Source organism: Myotis myotis, unplaced genomic scaffold (genome assembly GCF_014108235.1).
Source record: "Myotis myotis isolate mMyoMyo1 unplaced genomic scaffold, mMyoMyo1.p scaffold_m19_p_7, whole genome shotgun sequence".
NCBI classification, from domain to species: domain Eukaryota; kingdom Metazoa; phylum Chordata; class Mammalia; order Chiroptera; family Vespertilionidae; genus Myotis; species Myotis myotis.
In genome coordinates this window covers 66,755,893-66,773,303 of record NW_023416379.1, presented here as the reverse complement: position 1 = coordinate 66,773,303, position 17,411 = coordinate 66,755,893, and the positions used below count along the sequence as shown (strand labels likewise).

At 36.4% G+C, this 17,411-nt stretch overlaps 1 protein-coding gene across 1 annotated transcript in view; it reads left to right on the top strand.

Moving 5' to 3' along the window:
- COL19A1 (collagen type XIX alpha 1 chain) overlaps window positions 1-17,411 on the top strand; it is a 309,008-nt gene that overhangs the window by 170,166 nt on the left and 121,431 nt on the right. Inside the window, exon 16 of the mRNA XM_036318274.1 lies at window positions 3,814-3,867. Within this exon, the coding sequence (XP_036174167.1) occupies window positions 3,814-3,867 (54 nt within the window). The remainder of the gene's footprint in view (window positions 1-3,813; window positions 3,868-17,411) is intronic.

The window sequence follows — 17,411 nt, the reverse complement described above, 5'->3', positions numbered from 1 at the left end:
ACCACCACTTAGTATTATTCCATCTCTGTGTTTTCTTTCAATTTACTAGGTGTTTATTGAGTCTCTTCTGTGTGTGGTAGAAGATAGAAAAAAATATTCCTCTGTCCTCTAGGAAGGAGGGTGGGGGAGGTAGCAGAGGGTAAAGAGGGGATAAATGGTCATGGAAGGAGACTGGACTTGGGGAGGTAAACACACAATACAGTATACAGATGATGTATTGTATAATTTTATACCTGAAACCTATATAATTTGTTGTTGTATTTTGTTAATCCTCACTCAAGGATTTTTTTCCCCATTAATTTTTAGAGAGAGTGGAAGGAAGGAAGGGGGAGAGAGAGAAACATCCATGTGAGAGAAACACATGGATTGGATTGGTTACCTCCCACACATGCCTTGATGGGGGCAGGAATTAAACCTGCAACCCAGGTACGTGCCCTTGACCAGGAATTGAACCCAAGACCCTTCGGTGCTCGGGCTGACACTGTAACCACTGAGACACACTGGCCAGGGCTGAAACCTATATAATTTTATTAAACAAAATCACCCCAATTTAATTAACAAATGTATAAGTAATCCTCTAGAACTCTTAGTTAATTAAAATAAGTAAAATACATGCATAATGGCATTTACAAGGCCATAGTAAGATTGAATTGTGGGAGAGTTCTGAGACAAATGCTGAGCTCTACCCAAGTTTAATTTAAGTAAGCTGGAGCTTCAGTGTATCTATAATTGTCATAGTGTGTGGTAAGTAAGTCCATTTTTAGACTTTACTAAATGAGAGGAGTAGTGAGCTGGATAATTTAAATAATAAATCATCACCAAATTTTAATGCATCGTAAAAAATATGATTTTTCTGCAGTTGGTTGGCCCATGCTTTACTAATGACAATATCATATAATTTTTCTCTGTAAATTTCATTTAATATTTGATAAAGGGTAGCTCAAAAATATTCTGAACATTAATGCAATGTGGCTACAATTAAAATTGGTCATGAATAATTCAAATGGTGAATAATCCATTGGAGATTAAAAATAATTTCCAATAGGTCCTAAAGGAGAGGTTAAGGGTGAAGGGAGGATTCAGAATCACGAAGATCCAAGAGGCATAGAAGTGGGTTATATATGTGAGTGAACTTTATCTTACTGTTTGGACATTGCTCACAAAACGTTCTCGTTATAATTTTTACTCTCCTGAATACATTTTAAATCAATTTTAATATTTTTATATTATGTAAGCTTTTGTTATGTAACTTCTTCAGAAAGTAAAAGAAGTGGAACTTTTATTATATGTGACTCAGAAATAATTGTACTCCATTGATGAATGTTTGGTGTGTGTATTTTTTAGTGGCTCATGTTTAAAAACACTGAAAGGGCTGTCAGCATTTGGATGGATGTCAAAAATGTTATATATAAGTTTGACTATTCATGAAATTATAATAGTTTCCTAAGGGTAAGAGGGAAGCATTTAATCTAGAGCCAAGATTATGTCCTTGTAAATAATGACACAACTCCCTGTAATTATATTGTAATTAATACTTATTATATTTGGTTTTCAGCATTTGTTTTCTTATACACATTAGGAATTTACCAACCTTATGTTGGCCTAATAAGCCAACTTTCCTTGGTTACATAACACTTTCATAGCAACAAAAAGAACTTTTTTTCATTCCCAGGATTTTATTCCTGCCTAAATCAATAAAACATAGGCTCCATATATCCCTGTAATAGTAACTTTTTCCAAAGTAGATAAGAGAATTGAAAATTATAAATACCTACACTTTATTAGTGTTTTATGGAAGAGTCTGAAAGATTTATAGGAAATACTGTGGGTTGGTGATATGTGCAGAATTTTTTGTACTAATGTTTTTAGAAAATTAGTTTCAACAATTCATACTAAATTCTGACAACTTTAGTCAAATTAAACCTAACTGAATGAAAAAAAAGAAAATAACCTGTTTATAACCTTTTTCTATTCAAAATAAAATTAGTAAAATTATGCTTTACAATTATGAAAATGTAGTTTTTTGAAAAAAGGAAAAATTGAATATATACATGATAAATAATAATAGGTCATCACAAGCACATCTGATGTTTTAGTTTAACAGTAGCCATGACTTTTAAATAAAAAGGTCATATTATAAAAATGAATCCTAATTATTTTTAAATTGGGTAACAATAGAATGTTTATTTTAAAATGAAGGTGATTCCAGGTTTGTTTGAATATATAATACTAGACTTCTCATTTATTCAAGCCATTTAAGTCATTTAATAGATGATCAATTAATCATAAATATTTGCAAAATCATTTCAAAATTACTGCCTTTACCCAAAAGCAGTAAATTGATTTCTTTATATGAATTTTATTTTTTACTCAGACATTAATAGGCACATCCCATGATGAATAAGACACAGATTTTGCTATGGTTCTTAGAGTCTTGTGAGAGAAACAGATCATTGCATGAACAATCATTTAAATGAACTTGTGGCCAGTACTTTAAAGGACAAGTATAAGACACCGTGAGGCTGTGAAACAGGCAACCATCTCTTCATGTGGAAAGTCAGGGAAGGTCGGGCTGGGTTTTCTCAAGGTCAATTTAGCTGTGATGCAGAGAATGGTGAGTCTGTGTCTAGTGTCAACGAGGGAGCTCTTACAGATGAGCAAGCAAGAATTGATAATGGGAGTACTAAGAATAGGTATAGATGGATCCAAAATATACTTTGGAAATGCATTACAAGGACTTGATCACTGGATGTGAAAAAGAAATTTGAGACAGGAATGTATGGAGGATGCATTCTAGATTTTGTAATGAGCACACGAGGATGTTGTGTGGATTTATTGAGTTGAGGAATGCTGGAAGATCTCACTTTTGAGAGAGGGTCCTAAGTCCGCTGCTTTACATGCTACATTTGAGTGCCCACGAGCTAGAGGAGACCATGGGTATGGTCAAGCAGACAGTTGGATATGTGGATCTTCAGCTCAGAAAATAAACTTGGGTTATAAATCTTAGAATTATTAGCCTAGAGAATTCAAAGCCCACTGACGAGAGAATGTGGGCTGAGAGAAAAAGAGCCTAAATCTCCCACAATTGCAGGTGCATAAGGAAGGAGGAAGATCAGGAGATACTAAGAATGAGCTTTCAGAGCGGTAACAACTTAGCAATAACTGCTAAAGATTTTATATAACCAGCAGTTTGAGTGTCATGATGAATCGAAATTTTTGTGTAACAGTAACTACCTGTAAGAATCAGGAGACTTAACTTTCAGATTAACAACAACAGGCATTTCCTGGGCCTTTTTTATGATCTGAACAAATGGTTATTTCCCCTACCACTTGGCAAAATTATGAGAAAGTATTAAATAATGTCTACGATACTAAAAATTAAATGTTATGAATAGACATACGTTGAAGCCATTCTCATAACCATGTGTTTTCTTAGCGATACTTACAGAGCTACTCTCCACTGAAAATATAGTTGTAGTTATAGTGTTTAAATATATATTTTTCTGCCTGCAAACATTAGTTTGGGGAAACATGGTTCTGATCACGTGGGAGTTTTCACTGGCAGTGAACATTGGGCCTCACACCAGGTTTCGAGTCACCTTTTTTCTTTTCTGGAGTTAACTATAAAGATAGACCATTCAGAGTAGGACAGTTCATCGTTATTAATATATTACATAGTCTAATCTTGAAAGAGCTCAAATCACTTTAAAAGTTTTGTTTGAACAGTACAGTAGGTATTAATTTTCACAACATTCTTTGTGAGGCAGGTGTACATGAAACAGGCCATTAACATGTGTCCTTTTTTCCTCATAGGGTTCCCTGGGGATTCAAGGCCCCCAAGGCCCACCTGGAAAAGAGGGTCAGAGGGTAAGTAAACTTGGAACAACTGGCAGGCATTGCTAATCCAGGGGTTACTTATTTCTGACACTAATCGAAACAAACCCAAAATATAGCAAGCAGAGAGGCATAAGGAGAGTATCAACTGTCTGAAGGCTGAAATCTGAGTTTTGAGCTGAAATTTGAGATTTTGACGGAGACAATTCAGAAAATTCTATATATTTTCAAGATTGGCAGCACAAATGTGTATAGTAGTTTCCCCTTTAACTCTCTAGCCCCTCTCCATTTAAGAGTTCATTAATCTATCTGAATCAAAATTTAAATAGTCTTGGTGATAAAATTTACTATCTTAGATCTGTGCTTTGAGCATTTAACCCATCTGTGCTGTCTTAAGCATTTAACCCATTGGGGCAGAGAACTAGATGAAATGACCTTATGAAGTTAATTTCTGAGCTTCTTATTCTGTGTTCTCACAGTGATGGCCAAGGTGTATATTGCATCTGTTTCTGAATTAAATGCAGTCTTCAGCATCCAGGGAACATTTTCCTTCTAATAACTACTCCTTCCTGGAAATTTAGTGATAACTTATACTCTCTAATTCATATCCAAGATATATAAGGAACTCAGTAGCAAAGAAATCAATAATCCTATTTAAAAATGGGCAAATGACCTAATAGACATTTCTCAAAGGAAGACATATAAATGACTAACAAGTATATGAAAAGGTGCTCTACATTGCTATTCATCAGGGAAATGCAAATCAAAACCACAGTGAGATGTCATATATACTAGAATGGCTATTATCAGAAAGACAAAATGTTATAATTTCTACAGATAATATAGGGATATTTATTCTTGTTCATCACAGCACCATTCAAAATAGCCAAGATCTGGAAACAGCCTAAATGTCCATTGACAGATGAATATATAAAGAAAGATATATATTTTCCACACAAAATTGAATATTATTCAGCTTTTTTTAAAAAAAGAAAACCATGCCATTTATGACAACATAGATGAACCTGGAAGACATTATGCTAAGTGAAATAAGCCAGATACAGAAAAACAACTACTGCATATTCTCACTTATAAGTGAAATCTAAAAATGTTTAATTAATAGAAACAGAGAGTAGAGGGTGATTAGTGGGGGTGGGGAGAGAGATTTGGAAATATGTTGGTTAAGGGATACAAAGTTTAAGTTATCCAAGATAAATAAGTTATGGAGATCTAATGTACAACATAGGTTGACAATACTGTATCATATACTTGAAATTTGCTAAAAGGGTATATCTTAACTGTTATTACCACACATGAAAAAAAGTAAATATGAAATGATGGCTGGATTAAGTTAGCTTGATTGTGGTGAATGTTTCACAACATGTAACTATATATCAAATCATAAAAATGTACACCTTAAATATGTGCAATTTTTAATTATCAAGTATAACTCAATAAACTAGAAAATAATAATAAACAGATTTTTCAGTTCTAACTAAAAAAAACACTTATACTTCCTAAGTAATTTGAGATGGCATAGCTCATGTGTGTACATGTATGTGCGTGAGTGCATGTGCATGTGAGAAGAACATTTAACCTGAGACCTACCCTCTTAACAGATTTTTAAGGGTACAATGGTATTGCACTTTTGCGCATACAGACGTGGTCAATTCAGTTCCTCCTCTTTTGTTTTAATGAAAAATCCTGCCAAGTCATATAGTCACCCATCTTGTATAGTTGCCTTTTTGAATCACTGAGTAGAAATTGATCCATGTCATTGTTAAATTTCATCTTCTGGATTAGTCCATAATACCATTCTGTTAGTTGGGCTTTTTAGTTTTGTTTTGTTTCCCCAGGGAAATAACTCCCAGTTTCACATATCTCAAATTTTGATGAGTCTCCCCTCTAAGTACTCATTCAAATCATTAATAAATCCTGACTAGAACAGGGTCTACCATTGATATCCTGTGACATGATAATCAAATAATTTACAAATACATTTGAATTCTACTTCCTTCCCACCCACATTTCTTAATTTGGCCTGTAAGATAATTATGAGAGTCTTTGTCATACTAGCTAAAATAAAGAAAATATTCAAATGAGGCTTTTTAAAAAATAATAATGCTTGAAATTGAGATTTTACCCTAGCAAAACTTACATTTCAGAAGTTGGGTTAAAGAATAAATTAAACTTATCTATTCTTCATGATAATTGTGGAGGAATGCATTCAAATTGTAAAGTTCAACCACTGTTCTCTGCAAGTTTACTCCATTTATAAATATGCAGAGTCCCGACCATTTTATATTACCTTTATTTTCTCTTCTATCAAGAGTGACACAGTGTAAGAAACTAAAGAACAGACTTCATTTTTTAAAAAAAATATATTTTATTGAGTTTTTTACAGAGAGGAAGGGAGAGGGATAGAAAGTTAGAAACATCGATGAGAGAGAAACATCGACCAGCTGCCTCCTGCACACCTCCTACTGGGGATGTGCCCGCAACCAAGGTACATGCCCTTGACCGGAATCAAACCTGGGACCCTTCAGTCCGCAGGCTGACGCTCTATCCACTGAGCCAAACTGGTTTGGCAAGAACAGACTTTAAAGCTGCTGTTAGACATGGTTTGTCATTATTACTGGTCTTTTACAGGTGTTCTATTTATCAAGAAAAGGTAGCTACATGTAGGTATTATTGACATTATCCACATTTACAAATGATTATTTTTAAATATTCTCAGTGATATAATCTGCTTTATAAGCTACTTGAAAGAAAGAAAGCTTGATTAATTTAAGAAATGAGCATGCTTCCATATTTATATTTAGGTCCATATTAGTGCCATTATTTTTTCCCTGTGCAAGAGTTAGGTAGAATTCAGCTCTTTTAGGCATAGAAATATATTTGTGGGCGTGCATATATATACGTACACACATACTTAAAGGTAAGGCCAGTAATTTTTACATTTCATTGGAGTTTATAATAGAAAACATCATGAGGACAGAGGGCCAGGACATTGTAGGGCCAATAAGTCAACAGAAGAGAGGTTCAAGATGCAAGGAGGGCTCAATAGGATTTAAATTTGTAGCATAGAGATGACGGATAAGAAAAGAGGTGGTTGGAATTGGTGCCAGCTGAGAGGCTTTAGTTGAATAATCAGGAGAGCATCCTATATAATAAAAGGCTAATATGCAAATTGTCCCCTCAACCAGGAGTTTGATCAGGGGGCAGGGCCAGCCGGTCAACCACCACAGCCCTTCCCCCCAGCCAGCCCTGCCCCCAATCGGCCCCCCTCCCCCAATAGGGGCGGAGCCTGCTGGCCAATCTCCCACGTCCCCTCCCTCCAGCCAGTCGGGCCCAATTGGCCCCAATTGGGGCAGGCCAGCCAGACCCCACCTGTGCACAAATTCATGCACTGGGCCTCTAGTTGGAAACATAAATTATAAGAAAAGGTATGAGAGAAATGGTGGATTGTGAGGATGGAGACGCATCAGTGGGAAATCTGGTGGAGGGATAAGGGCAGGAACTAGAGGGCACCCCAGAAAAGTATCTCAGTGAAAAGTGAAGAATTTCAGAGCTGAGCATATTCATTGACATTTACATGAACATCTCAAAAGAACTGGCATTTATAAACATTCCCTCTAAGATATAGATTCCTTATAGGATTTCCTAATATTTCTAACAGAATCCCCCAAAATATAAAAAAAAAATAGTTTTATTCTAACATAACCTTGGATTTCTCCTTTATAGTTACATAAGGTGCATGACTAAATAATCTTATTTTTAAGGTTGGTATAAAACTACCATGGCCTTTTTAAAAGAAATCGCTCTAGGTCTCTGAAAAAACAAAACAATAACAACAACAAAAAACACCTCACGCAAACATTTGGTGAATCAGCTCTACTTACTTCCACAAACAGAAATTTATTTGGTTGGAACAAAATGACACCTCACTCTTGCATTTCTGTTGCTGGGTCCTAAACAGAATTTTTCAGTTTTAAATTCCTTCTACCATGCTCTCAATTTAGCTTCTATACTTGTGCCTCTTTTTTTTTCTCCAGCCATTCCCATTCCCTTCTCTTTTTTTTTCTTTTCTTTTTTTTTTTTTTTTTTCATTTCAGGGCAACTAACCCTCCTTCCAACATTTTTGTGCTATTTTACTTTCCTTTGAAGTGCTTGCTCGAAGCCAGCTTTGAAGCCTGTGTCTGGAGGTCAGGATTCCCTGCATTCTAAATAGCACAGAGAACCTGAACATAGGTAGCTCTCACCCTTACAGGATGTGTCCCTTCACACCAGCCCAGTCTTAACGGCAAAGGAATGGGTCATATTTCCTCGACAGGTAGGAATCTGATGGTCAATCCTGCAAAAGTATAGGAGGCCTGCTGGCTTCTTAGGATATGAGCAACATGGGGTTGATGTTTAGGCTCTAGGGCCACACAGCCTGAATTTAAGTCCCAGCTTTGCCACTCATTAGCTGTGTGACCTTAGGCAAGTTCCTCACCCTCTCTGTGCCTCATTGTCCTCATTTAGAAAATAGATTGTAATAACCCTACCCGCCCCCCAGAATTGTTGGAAGGAGAGTGCTGGTTATGAATTAGCTGTTGCCATGATTCTCATTCCAAGACTAGTGATCTGAAGCTGTTTATAGAAGGGAAAAAGTATATAACTTCAGAGTAGTAGGAGTTGATTAAAAAGAATACCTAGTTGGCCAAGAAAAATTATATAAAGTAAATTGACTGTTTTCACTCCCACTCCATTGAACCCATCTTATTGAACTCTTACCTGAATTCTTACTTTCTCTGTATATCCTCCCCATGTTCTAATACCCCAGAAGCTTTATGAGGCCCAGTGTTGATCCAGCTTCATAATAAAATGAAATATCTAAAAAATTTTAATTTAAAGGAGCAGAGATGAGGATTGGTGTCTTCATTGTGGAGTGGCTGAAGCCTTAATGCTTTAGTGCATGCATTGTGCTGATCATGTATAAACTCACCAAGTGCTCATGGAAAAACCTTGTTCTTCTTTTGGCTTGTTTCTGGATCGATTTATAGCCTTTATCTAAGAAGACACAAGTAATATAAATAATGTTCTAATAATTCCTGAGTTATATCAGTCTCACTAGGAAAAAGGACAACAAAATCACTGCCTCTGTGAAATGAACACATGCTATAGAACTCATCTAAGCAAAATTTTCCTTAAGTTTATTTGCTTTTATGGGACTTGATATCTTTTTCAAGTGAAATTTTACCCACATAGCCTACCCATATTCAGTGAAGGCTTCGTAGAACACAGCAAGCCAGTAAAGCAGGTCAGGACTGCCCCCCCCCCGCCCCCCGCCATAGTATAAAAGCATTTCTTCTCGCTCTAGGATAGCTTATTCCACGGTGCTAACTCCACAGCCATAAAATGGCCTCAGAGTTTCAATGAAGCAAGTTCAGGGGCTGGTAGAACCACTAACAATTCTCTGTAGTTGCAATTAAATTCTTTTACATGGGCCTGAATTTGGGGGAGAAGCCTTATGAAGAAAAGAATGAACAGTGATAAATTTTCAGCTCACAAAGTAATTTGGTTAGTTGCACAGTCTAATTAGAGGGAAATAGAATATTGTTTTCCTATCTTTATGTATTAAAACTGACATTGACCTGTAAAATGCACAGTGAGCATATACAAAAACTCTGCTCATTCACTAAAGCTATGACTAATGTCCTTGTACCAAGAATTTGTATTGCTAACAGGAAATTTGTTTTAAATAATAATTCTGCTCTGGTCCTAGGTAAAACAGGAGTGAGGGGTGTGGGAAGCATCGTTTTTGCTTGGATCCATATATAGATGTGTAAATATGCATATTTTATATAACATTTTAGAGGTTCTTTATTAAACAATGAGTAATCCATGTTTATTGCATGTTTTAAATTTCCACTTTACTTCTTATGAAATTTCCTGAGGCTGTGTCCTTGAGGATGCCTTGAGAGTTTACAGGAGATAGCAACTTTGATCCTATCTGACATTTTTAATGGGTTACTGGGAAAGTGTGTACCCTGTTCAGGTCCCAAGAGATTTGCAGTTTTTCCCCAATACCTTACTAGAATTTATAAAACTAATGAGAGTCAGAAGATAAAAATGATCAAATCTACAATTATCACTGCATTTCTTTTTGCAGAGCTTCGAAACTCACTTTGGGGAACCTTCACTATTTTAATGGCTGATACTGCTGGCTTTCTCATGTTGTCTTTCGAAACTCATCATTTAGTATTATCTAGTTTACCTATGAAACTTTTAAAATTAATACTTATGAAAGGGTGATTTTATATAATTGATAAAACTCTTACTGAGTTAAATTCATCACCTAGAGAGGAAAAAATGCACTATAGTATAAATTCTACCATATCTTAAATCATATAATGATTTATTTTGCATTTATATTTTCTTTGTATGAAGTTCCATTTGTACTAGGAATGTAAGGCATTGAAACACTGTAAGTATCTGTGTCACTATATATCATATTTACAGCTTATACATATTTGTAACCTGACTTTACTCAGTTCTTGCTTATGTGCTTTGGGTGCTATATGTAGTATGTGTGTATGAAGTCACCTATATGCTTCCATTGTTTTATTCCTCATTTCAGTGATTAAGTGAGAAATCAGTATAGAATAGAAGAATTACATACTAGTCTTAGTCCCTTTGTCATATGATACATTTCTCAGAGCAAAAAATAGATCATTCACAAATTACCTTCCTGTGCTAGTCCTAACTGATGAGGTCCCAAATAGCATGTGATTTAGTATTAAGCATGTGACTTCACCATTTACTGTGTCACATATTTAGGTGTGATTTAATATTTGTGAAATTTCTTAATAGCATTTCAGGGTTCTTGTCAGTTAAATGCCCCTCGAGATATAGAATCAGAATTTCAGAAAACATTGACAAAATTTTAAGGAATGACACCGGTCTGCTTTATCTGAAAATTTGTACTTCAGAATCTTCTCCTAATGTCCTGCCACCCAGACACTCCTGCTCATTCTAGCTTGGTGTCCCCAAAGCTGCCTCAAACATAGCTTCTGAAGTAATGGAGTAAGGCAGGAAGAAGGGAAAGAAGCTAAAATCTGTTAATGTCAGACAAGTGTCCACCAGGGAGTAGTTGTGGAGCAAGGACAAGAATCCTCCCCTTTTGCCTCACACTCCATGACTGGTGGGAACAATAAATCAAAAGAACAAGATGTTGGGAGACAACTGCTAGCTCACTCTAATTAGAACTGGTGAAAAAGAGACACCGTGGGAGATGCAGCCCAGACTTTGTGAGAGTAGGCCATCCCTTAGATCAAGTTAAATATCACAGCCATTTAATGACAGTGTGCCTGTGGTCCACCGTGGTAAACTTCCCTCTAATTAGTGAGTCTCTGCAGCACACTTGAAACAGAAGACAAAGGACCCTGGGAAGGCCGTGACAACAGCCACGACAAAAAGATGACAACCAATGTTTGTGTTTCAATAATACATATATAAGGTGTTAAGCCATCGGAGCTAGGGTTCTCACTCATTTAAATGAATATTTATTTGTGTAACAGAAGAGCTGTATAAGCTATCTCTGTAATTTGGATTAGTAAAGAGGCAATGTTTTATGTTTTTCAAATAGAATGCTGACACTGAATGGCTTGTTTGTATTAACAGACCTAAGGGTTGGTGTCTGCTGTGGGAATAGCATCCCATCTCTTGGGAAGTCCTTCCAACTGGAGACACCCAGACCCTGAGGTTTGGGGAGACTGGAGCCACTTCAGAGGGAGGGGCCTGACAGAAAGGCCCATACCAGGGACATCACATTTTTTATGTTAGAGATGAAAGGGAACTGTAATGTCACTCCAGTCCACCAAATAAGGGAACTGAGGTCCCGAAACATTCAGCCATTCTCCAAGGCTGCAGGGCTATTCATGTCTTAGTTATTCTATGTGAGAAGGAGCACCATGTTTTATTTTGTGGTCCCAAACCGAAGTCTAGATTTGCATGTCTTTAAAATGGAGGATATTGAGAATGTAACCAAAGCTACTTTATTTTCTAATTAAGGCCACACATTATAAGGAACAATATACATAAGTCCTGTTGGTGCTGTCCAGGTCTCCACATATTATAAAGAATGCAATTTATGTCCTTATGGCCTGCTTATCTGGCAGCACCAGTTGGGAACCAGCCTTGCCTGATCAGTGGGGAACAGGGATGGGAGTCAGAGCTGCTCTTTATCAGCTGTAGGATTGGGTTAATTTGTGACTTCCAGCAAATCACTCAAAATTCTCATCTAAATCTATGTTTCATCATAATTCAGCCCTCTGGTATATAATGGGATTAAGCCACAAGTGCTTTGAAAGCACCCTGGTGACAGGTGTTCTCTGAAGGAGTCAAAATATTACCTACTAAGCCACACAAACACTTAAAGAGAATGGAAAAGGAGAGGACACTTTCCACCACAGTGGTGATATGCTAATACTCCTGCATCTGTATTTTTACTCAGTACACCACACTGAATACGTAAGTGGCTACTTGGTACATTTACCATTGGAAATGTCAAGTACAAAGCTATTTATCCATTTGGACACACTGAATACATGTGTGGGTGGTTGCCAAAACCAATAATTACACGTTATTAATCAATTTGGGAAATACTAACATAAGTTTTCAGAAATGCAAAACATTTGGAACTTGAAATATTTTATGGCCTAGTGACTTTGAAAGCTAGCAAATTATGTTTCTAATAAATAATATAAGTCTTTAATTTTGTGCAATTTCATAGTATTTTGAGCTACTTTCGGTGACAGCACAGAATTCTCAAAGTAAGTTTAATTTGATAGTACTTTAGTTTTTTCAATATGTTATATTTCATTTTTCAGGGAAAAGTAGAGCTATTGAAAACACATATAATTTATTTTGCAAAATAAATTTAGTGCCTGTTTTGTATGAGGTACCATGGAAGTGACTTAGGTTGGGTTTCCATAAAAGGATAATCTAAGATGGAATTCTTGTGCACATGATTTATAGAAGAAACCTGAAAAAAAAAAGTGAGAAAAGAAGAAAAAGGAGGAGGAATAATGTAGGCAAAAATGTAGTTTCAGAAGTCTAGTCTCAGTCTGATCCCACAAAGCAATCAGAAGCATCACAGATTTTATCCTATCTTGAGCAAGGAGCTAGGCTTTGATACCCAAAAACACACTGGGTGGGGATAGGGAAAGTACCATTTCAGTATCTCCAGCTCCTGTAGACTAAGGCAGAGGGGTGCAGGCAGAAGTCATTATAGCCAACACCATGGTAGTTGGATACCAACCAAACTTGGCACCAATAGCATCGAGGGGTGCAGGCAGAAGTCATTATAGCCAACACCATGGTAGTTGGATACCAACCAAACTTGGCACCAATAGCATCTGCACCAGAGGCAGAATAAAACACAATCCCTATTATTACCAAAGCAGCATCCACAATGGCTTTTAAGTGGAAGTAAAGACATAATGAAAACTTTGATAATATTAACCTCACCACCAAGAGAGAAAAAGAGAGGGGGTGTGTTTACATTAGAGTAGATGACAGAACTGTTCTTTTAGTCTAATCAGTAAATAATAAAAGGCTAAAATCAGGTCACATTTGTAAACAACAGAGTGAAATGGGACAAGATGGAACAGACATCAGAGAAAAAATGAGCAGAGAGACAAGGCAATGGACTTATGTATCAAAAGTGATTACTGCTCTGGCCAGTGTGGTTCAGTGCATAGAGCACTGGCTCAAGTACTGAAGGGTCAAGGTTTGATTCTGGGTCAAGGGCACATACCTGGGTTGCAGGTTTGATCCTTGGCCCCCATCTGGGTATGTGTGGGAGGCAATCAATCAATGTGTGTCTCTCACATCGATGTTTCTTTCTCTGTCTCTTCTTGTCACCCCCTCCCTCCCTTCCTCCCTCCCTCCCACTCTCTCAAAAATCAATGGAAAAATATCTTCGGGTTATGATTAACAGGGGAAAAAGTGATTACTGACATATCAAATCTGAAATTGTGATAGTGGCTTTAACCAAAGTAGAAAACCCTGGAGGGCAACATTCTTTGGGGGAAGAGAAGTCAATTCCAAGCCTATAGTATTAGATCTGCTGAAAGGATCTTCAAATAGAAATGTGCCAGCCCTTTAAAATCTGGATTAAGATCATAAGGAAAGGGACAGAGTTTACTATTAGGAAATCATCAATTTATGGTGATAATCGAAGCCACTCACGTGGGTAGAATGGCCAAGAGAGAGATTACAGAAAGAAAATAACTAAGAAAATAACCTTGAAAGTAGCGGGTTGAGAGGTGAATGAGAACGTTAAAAGTATGGAGAAATAAGAAAAGTTTTGAAAGGGGAGAGGTGGTCAACTGATTGGAAATGCTTCAGGCATCAGAGAGGCTGGGGTATGAGACAAAGCCATCAGTGATCTTGAATGAAGCTGGTTTCTAAGAGTCACTGCTCTGCGCAGAGATGGATAGGACATTTTACAGGTTAGGTCTTGGGAATTGTAGTAAGTATTGAGAAAGTCAGGGGATTAGAGACTATTGTTTTCAGAAGCTGGGTATAAAGAGAGTTGGCATCCGATCACATTTGGAGAGGTTAAGGAAAATATTTTTCCTGGTAATTGACTACATTGGTAAACTGAGGCAAGGAAGTCAATGAGTAGGGAGAAACTGAAGGTGCAAGCAACAGGAAACAATAATAATCCAGAAGTACCAGCGAAGGTTAGAAAATGCACACGTGTAAATATGGATCAGCACCTCTACCTTGAGGACACATGGGAGGAGAAAAGGGGTGTGGCCATTCACTTAGGGGGCAAAGTAGGAATCAAAGCTCTGTGCATAGTCATCTCATACAGAAAGAATTTTTCAGTGTAGATATAATTCAATAAAACTTTTGCTGTTCATAACAGGCATCAGTCTCAAGACTGTTCATAGTTTTCTGGTGGCTACTGCTTTCTTCCTTCATGAACAGCAAGACCCATTAGTCAAGTGAAAGCAGAGAGAATTACAGAACTAGAGAAAGCAAACTTGAAAATGGTGGAGAGGGGTGGGGCAGTTGGAGTAGCAAAGGTCTACTGCTGCAATTTCAGACTTTTCCTAGATTCTTGAAGCAGCTGGTGAAAACGTAGGCATTTCTCTTTACCCCCTCTATCTATGCCCTCTTTCTTTTGTAAATTATCAAGGGTATCTTAGAACATTTCTGTTATCAGCCGTTTGTCTGAATTCATTTATTTTGTTTTATAAATCCATTTTGCTAGAATACAGTTCTAACTTGGAAAACTTAGTTTTATTGGTATAATCTAAGTAATGTCAGAGTAAAATATTGCCAAAATTAAATTGTTCTTATCTTTATTGCTTTTGGCAATTTTCACTTTTTATAGCTCTGTACATATTCTGCAAATTGTCATTTATTTTTTCTCAAATGATATAAAATTTTTGAAGCATGCTAATTAAGTATAATTCCCAGGCTAGGAAATGTCAAGAGACCAGTTTACCAGATAAGTGGTCCTGCCTGTGTCTTTTATCAATAAATCCTTGTGATTATAGTTATAAATTTTTATATGGTATACTGCTAACTTACTATGGGCTTAAAATACTTTTCACTGGGAGCTGATAGAAATGAATATGGTGTATTTCTCTGCATGGTTACCATAGAGATAAAAATCTTTTCAAATGTGATGGCACAAAAATTACTAATTCAAAAGAAGTTATGCTTCTAATTTAATATTTAAAATGGTGCACTCTTCCCTTTCTTTTTTATTTTATCAAAATTGCATGACTTGAGTGTGTCTAATATGCTTTTATTGGATAATTTCTAGTATAAGAAAAACCGGAGCAAAAATTAAATTGGTGAATTCCCCACAGCATTTAGTGTGATGAGGCTTTCATTTCTAATCTTTTATCCTTAAGAGATGCAACATTCTTAATTATCTCCCTCATACTCCACCTCTATACTCCTTCCTTATATCTTGCTATTCCATTTCAAATCTAATTACCTATAATGGCTTTTCTTAAAAACAAACAATTGATGGCCTTTCTATTTCTGCCACATTATTTCCAACAATTAGACACATTTTCTAGCAATAACACAGTTCCAAAGATGAGCAGATTTATGACATTTTCTCAGATCTTATTACTGTTCATGTTCAGATTTTATCATTCTCATAGACTTCCCTTGAAAAATCAAATTAGGACATTCTTGTATAATATTCTGTGACTTAGAATTTTTTTTACTTAATTTGATTTTGTTAAAAAAAATGTCAGCAGTATTACTTTCTAGAGACACAGAAATGAGCTAAACCAACGCTAAGACAGGTGATTAATTAAGTGAGAAAAAGTCATCCAATGAAACAAGACCATTGTGGACGATGTGCCTAGAATGTCCCTTGGAGATCTATGTGATGGAGATAGAGGAGAGGGAGACAAGGTCAAAGAAAATAGACCCTGCCTTATCTGCATTTTCCTTACAATTGTTTTCTTTTCAAGCATAGACTACTGTCCACTTAGTTAAAAGGATGTAAAAGGAAGCAGAAGAATGGAGATGATTGTCCCCAACAAAAGATAGGAATTAATAAACCATGGGCGCTGTGCAGTACAATCCTATTCAAGTTTGATGCACAAAGTGTTACCAAACCATAATAAGTACAGAAATTTAAAATACATGTTTAGAAACTTTTAAAGCAATTTAATATTTCTATGTAATCTAAGCAATGCTTATTGGACTCCTCCAGTAGAACAGACTATAAATGAGGTGGTATGTTGTTGAACTCACATGGAGGGTCACAGCAGTGCTTGCTGCCTACAAGTCACAAGCAGTAGGGCCACATCACAACATGAAACATTTTCAGGTTAGCTTCCCAACTGTAATACACAAAAATCTGAGGAAATGCAATCATGTATTTTTATGCTATTACTTTATTTTTATTTTAATCAAGTTAGGAAAGTAAAATTTGTTATTTACTTATTTATAATCCTAACTAACTAATGGCAAAACAAGCTTCAAAGGATTTTTTTTAATTAAAAAATGTTGTTAATGTTGACGTTATTGCAGGAGTCCCCCTCCTGCCTCCATTTTGCCCACCGCCACCCTCCCCCACCCCCCCCTTACTTCACCTTTACCGATTATTATCTATGTCAATGAGAAATGCATATATGTTCCTTAGGTATTTTCATCACTTTTTTTTTTACTGTAAAACTATTCCCTTTTTTAGTTAAATCTTTATTGTTCAGATTATTACAGTTGTTCCTCTTTTTTCCCCCCCATAGATCCCCTCTACCCGGTTCCCACCCCACCCTCTGTTCTTACCCCCCAACTGTCCTCATCCATAGGTGTACGATTTTTGTCCAGTCTCTTCCTGCACCCCCACACCCCTTTCCCCCCCAAGAATAGTCAGTCCACTCCCTTTCTATGCCCCTGATTCTATTATAATCACCAGTTTACTCTGTTCATCAGATTATTTACTCACTTGATTTTTAGATTCACTTGTTGATAGATGTATATTTGTTGTTCATAATTAGTATCTTTTCCTTTTTCTTCTTCTTCCTCTTCTTAAAGGATACCTTTCA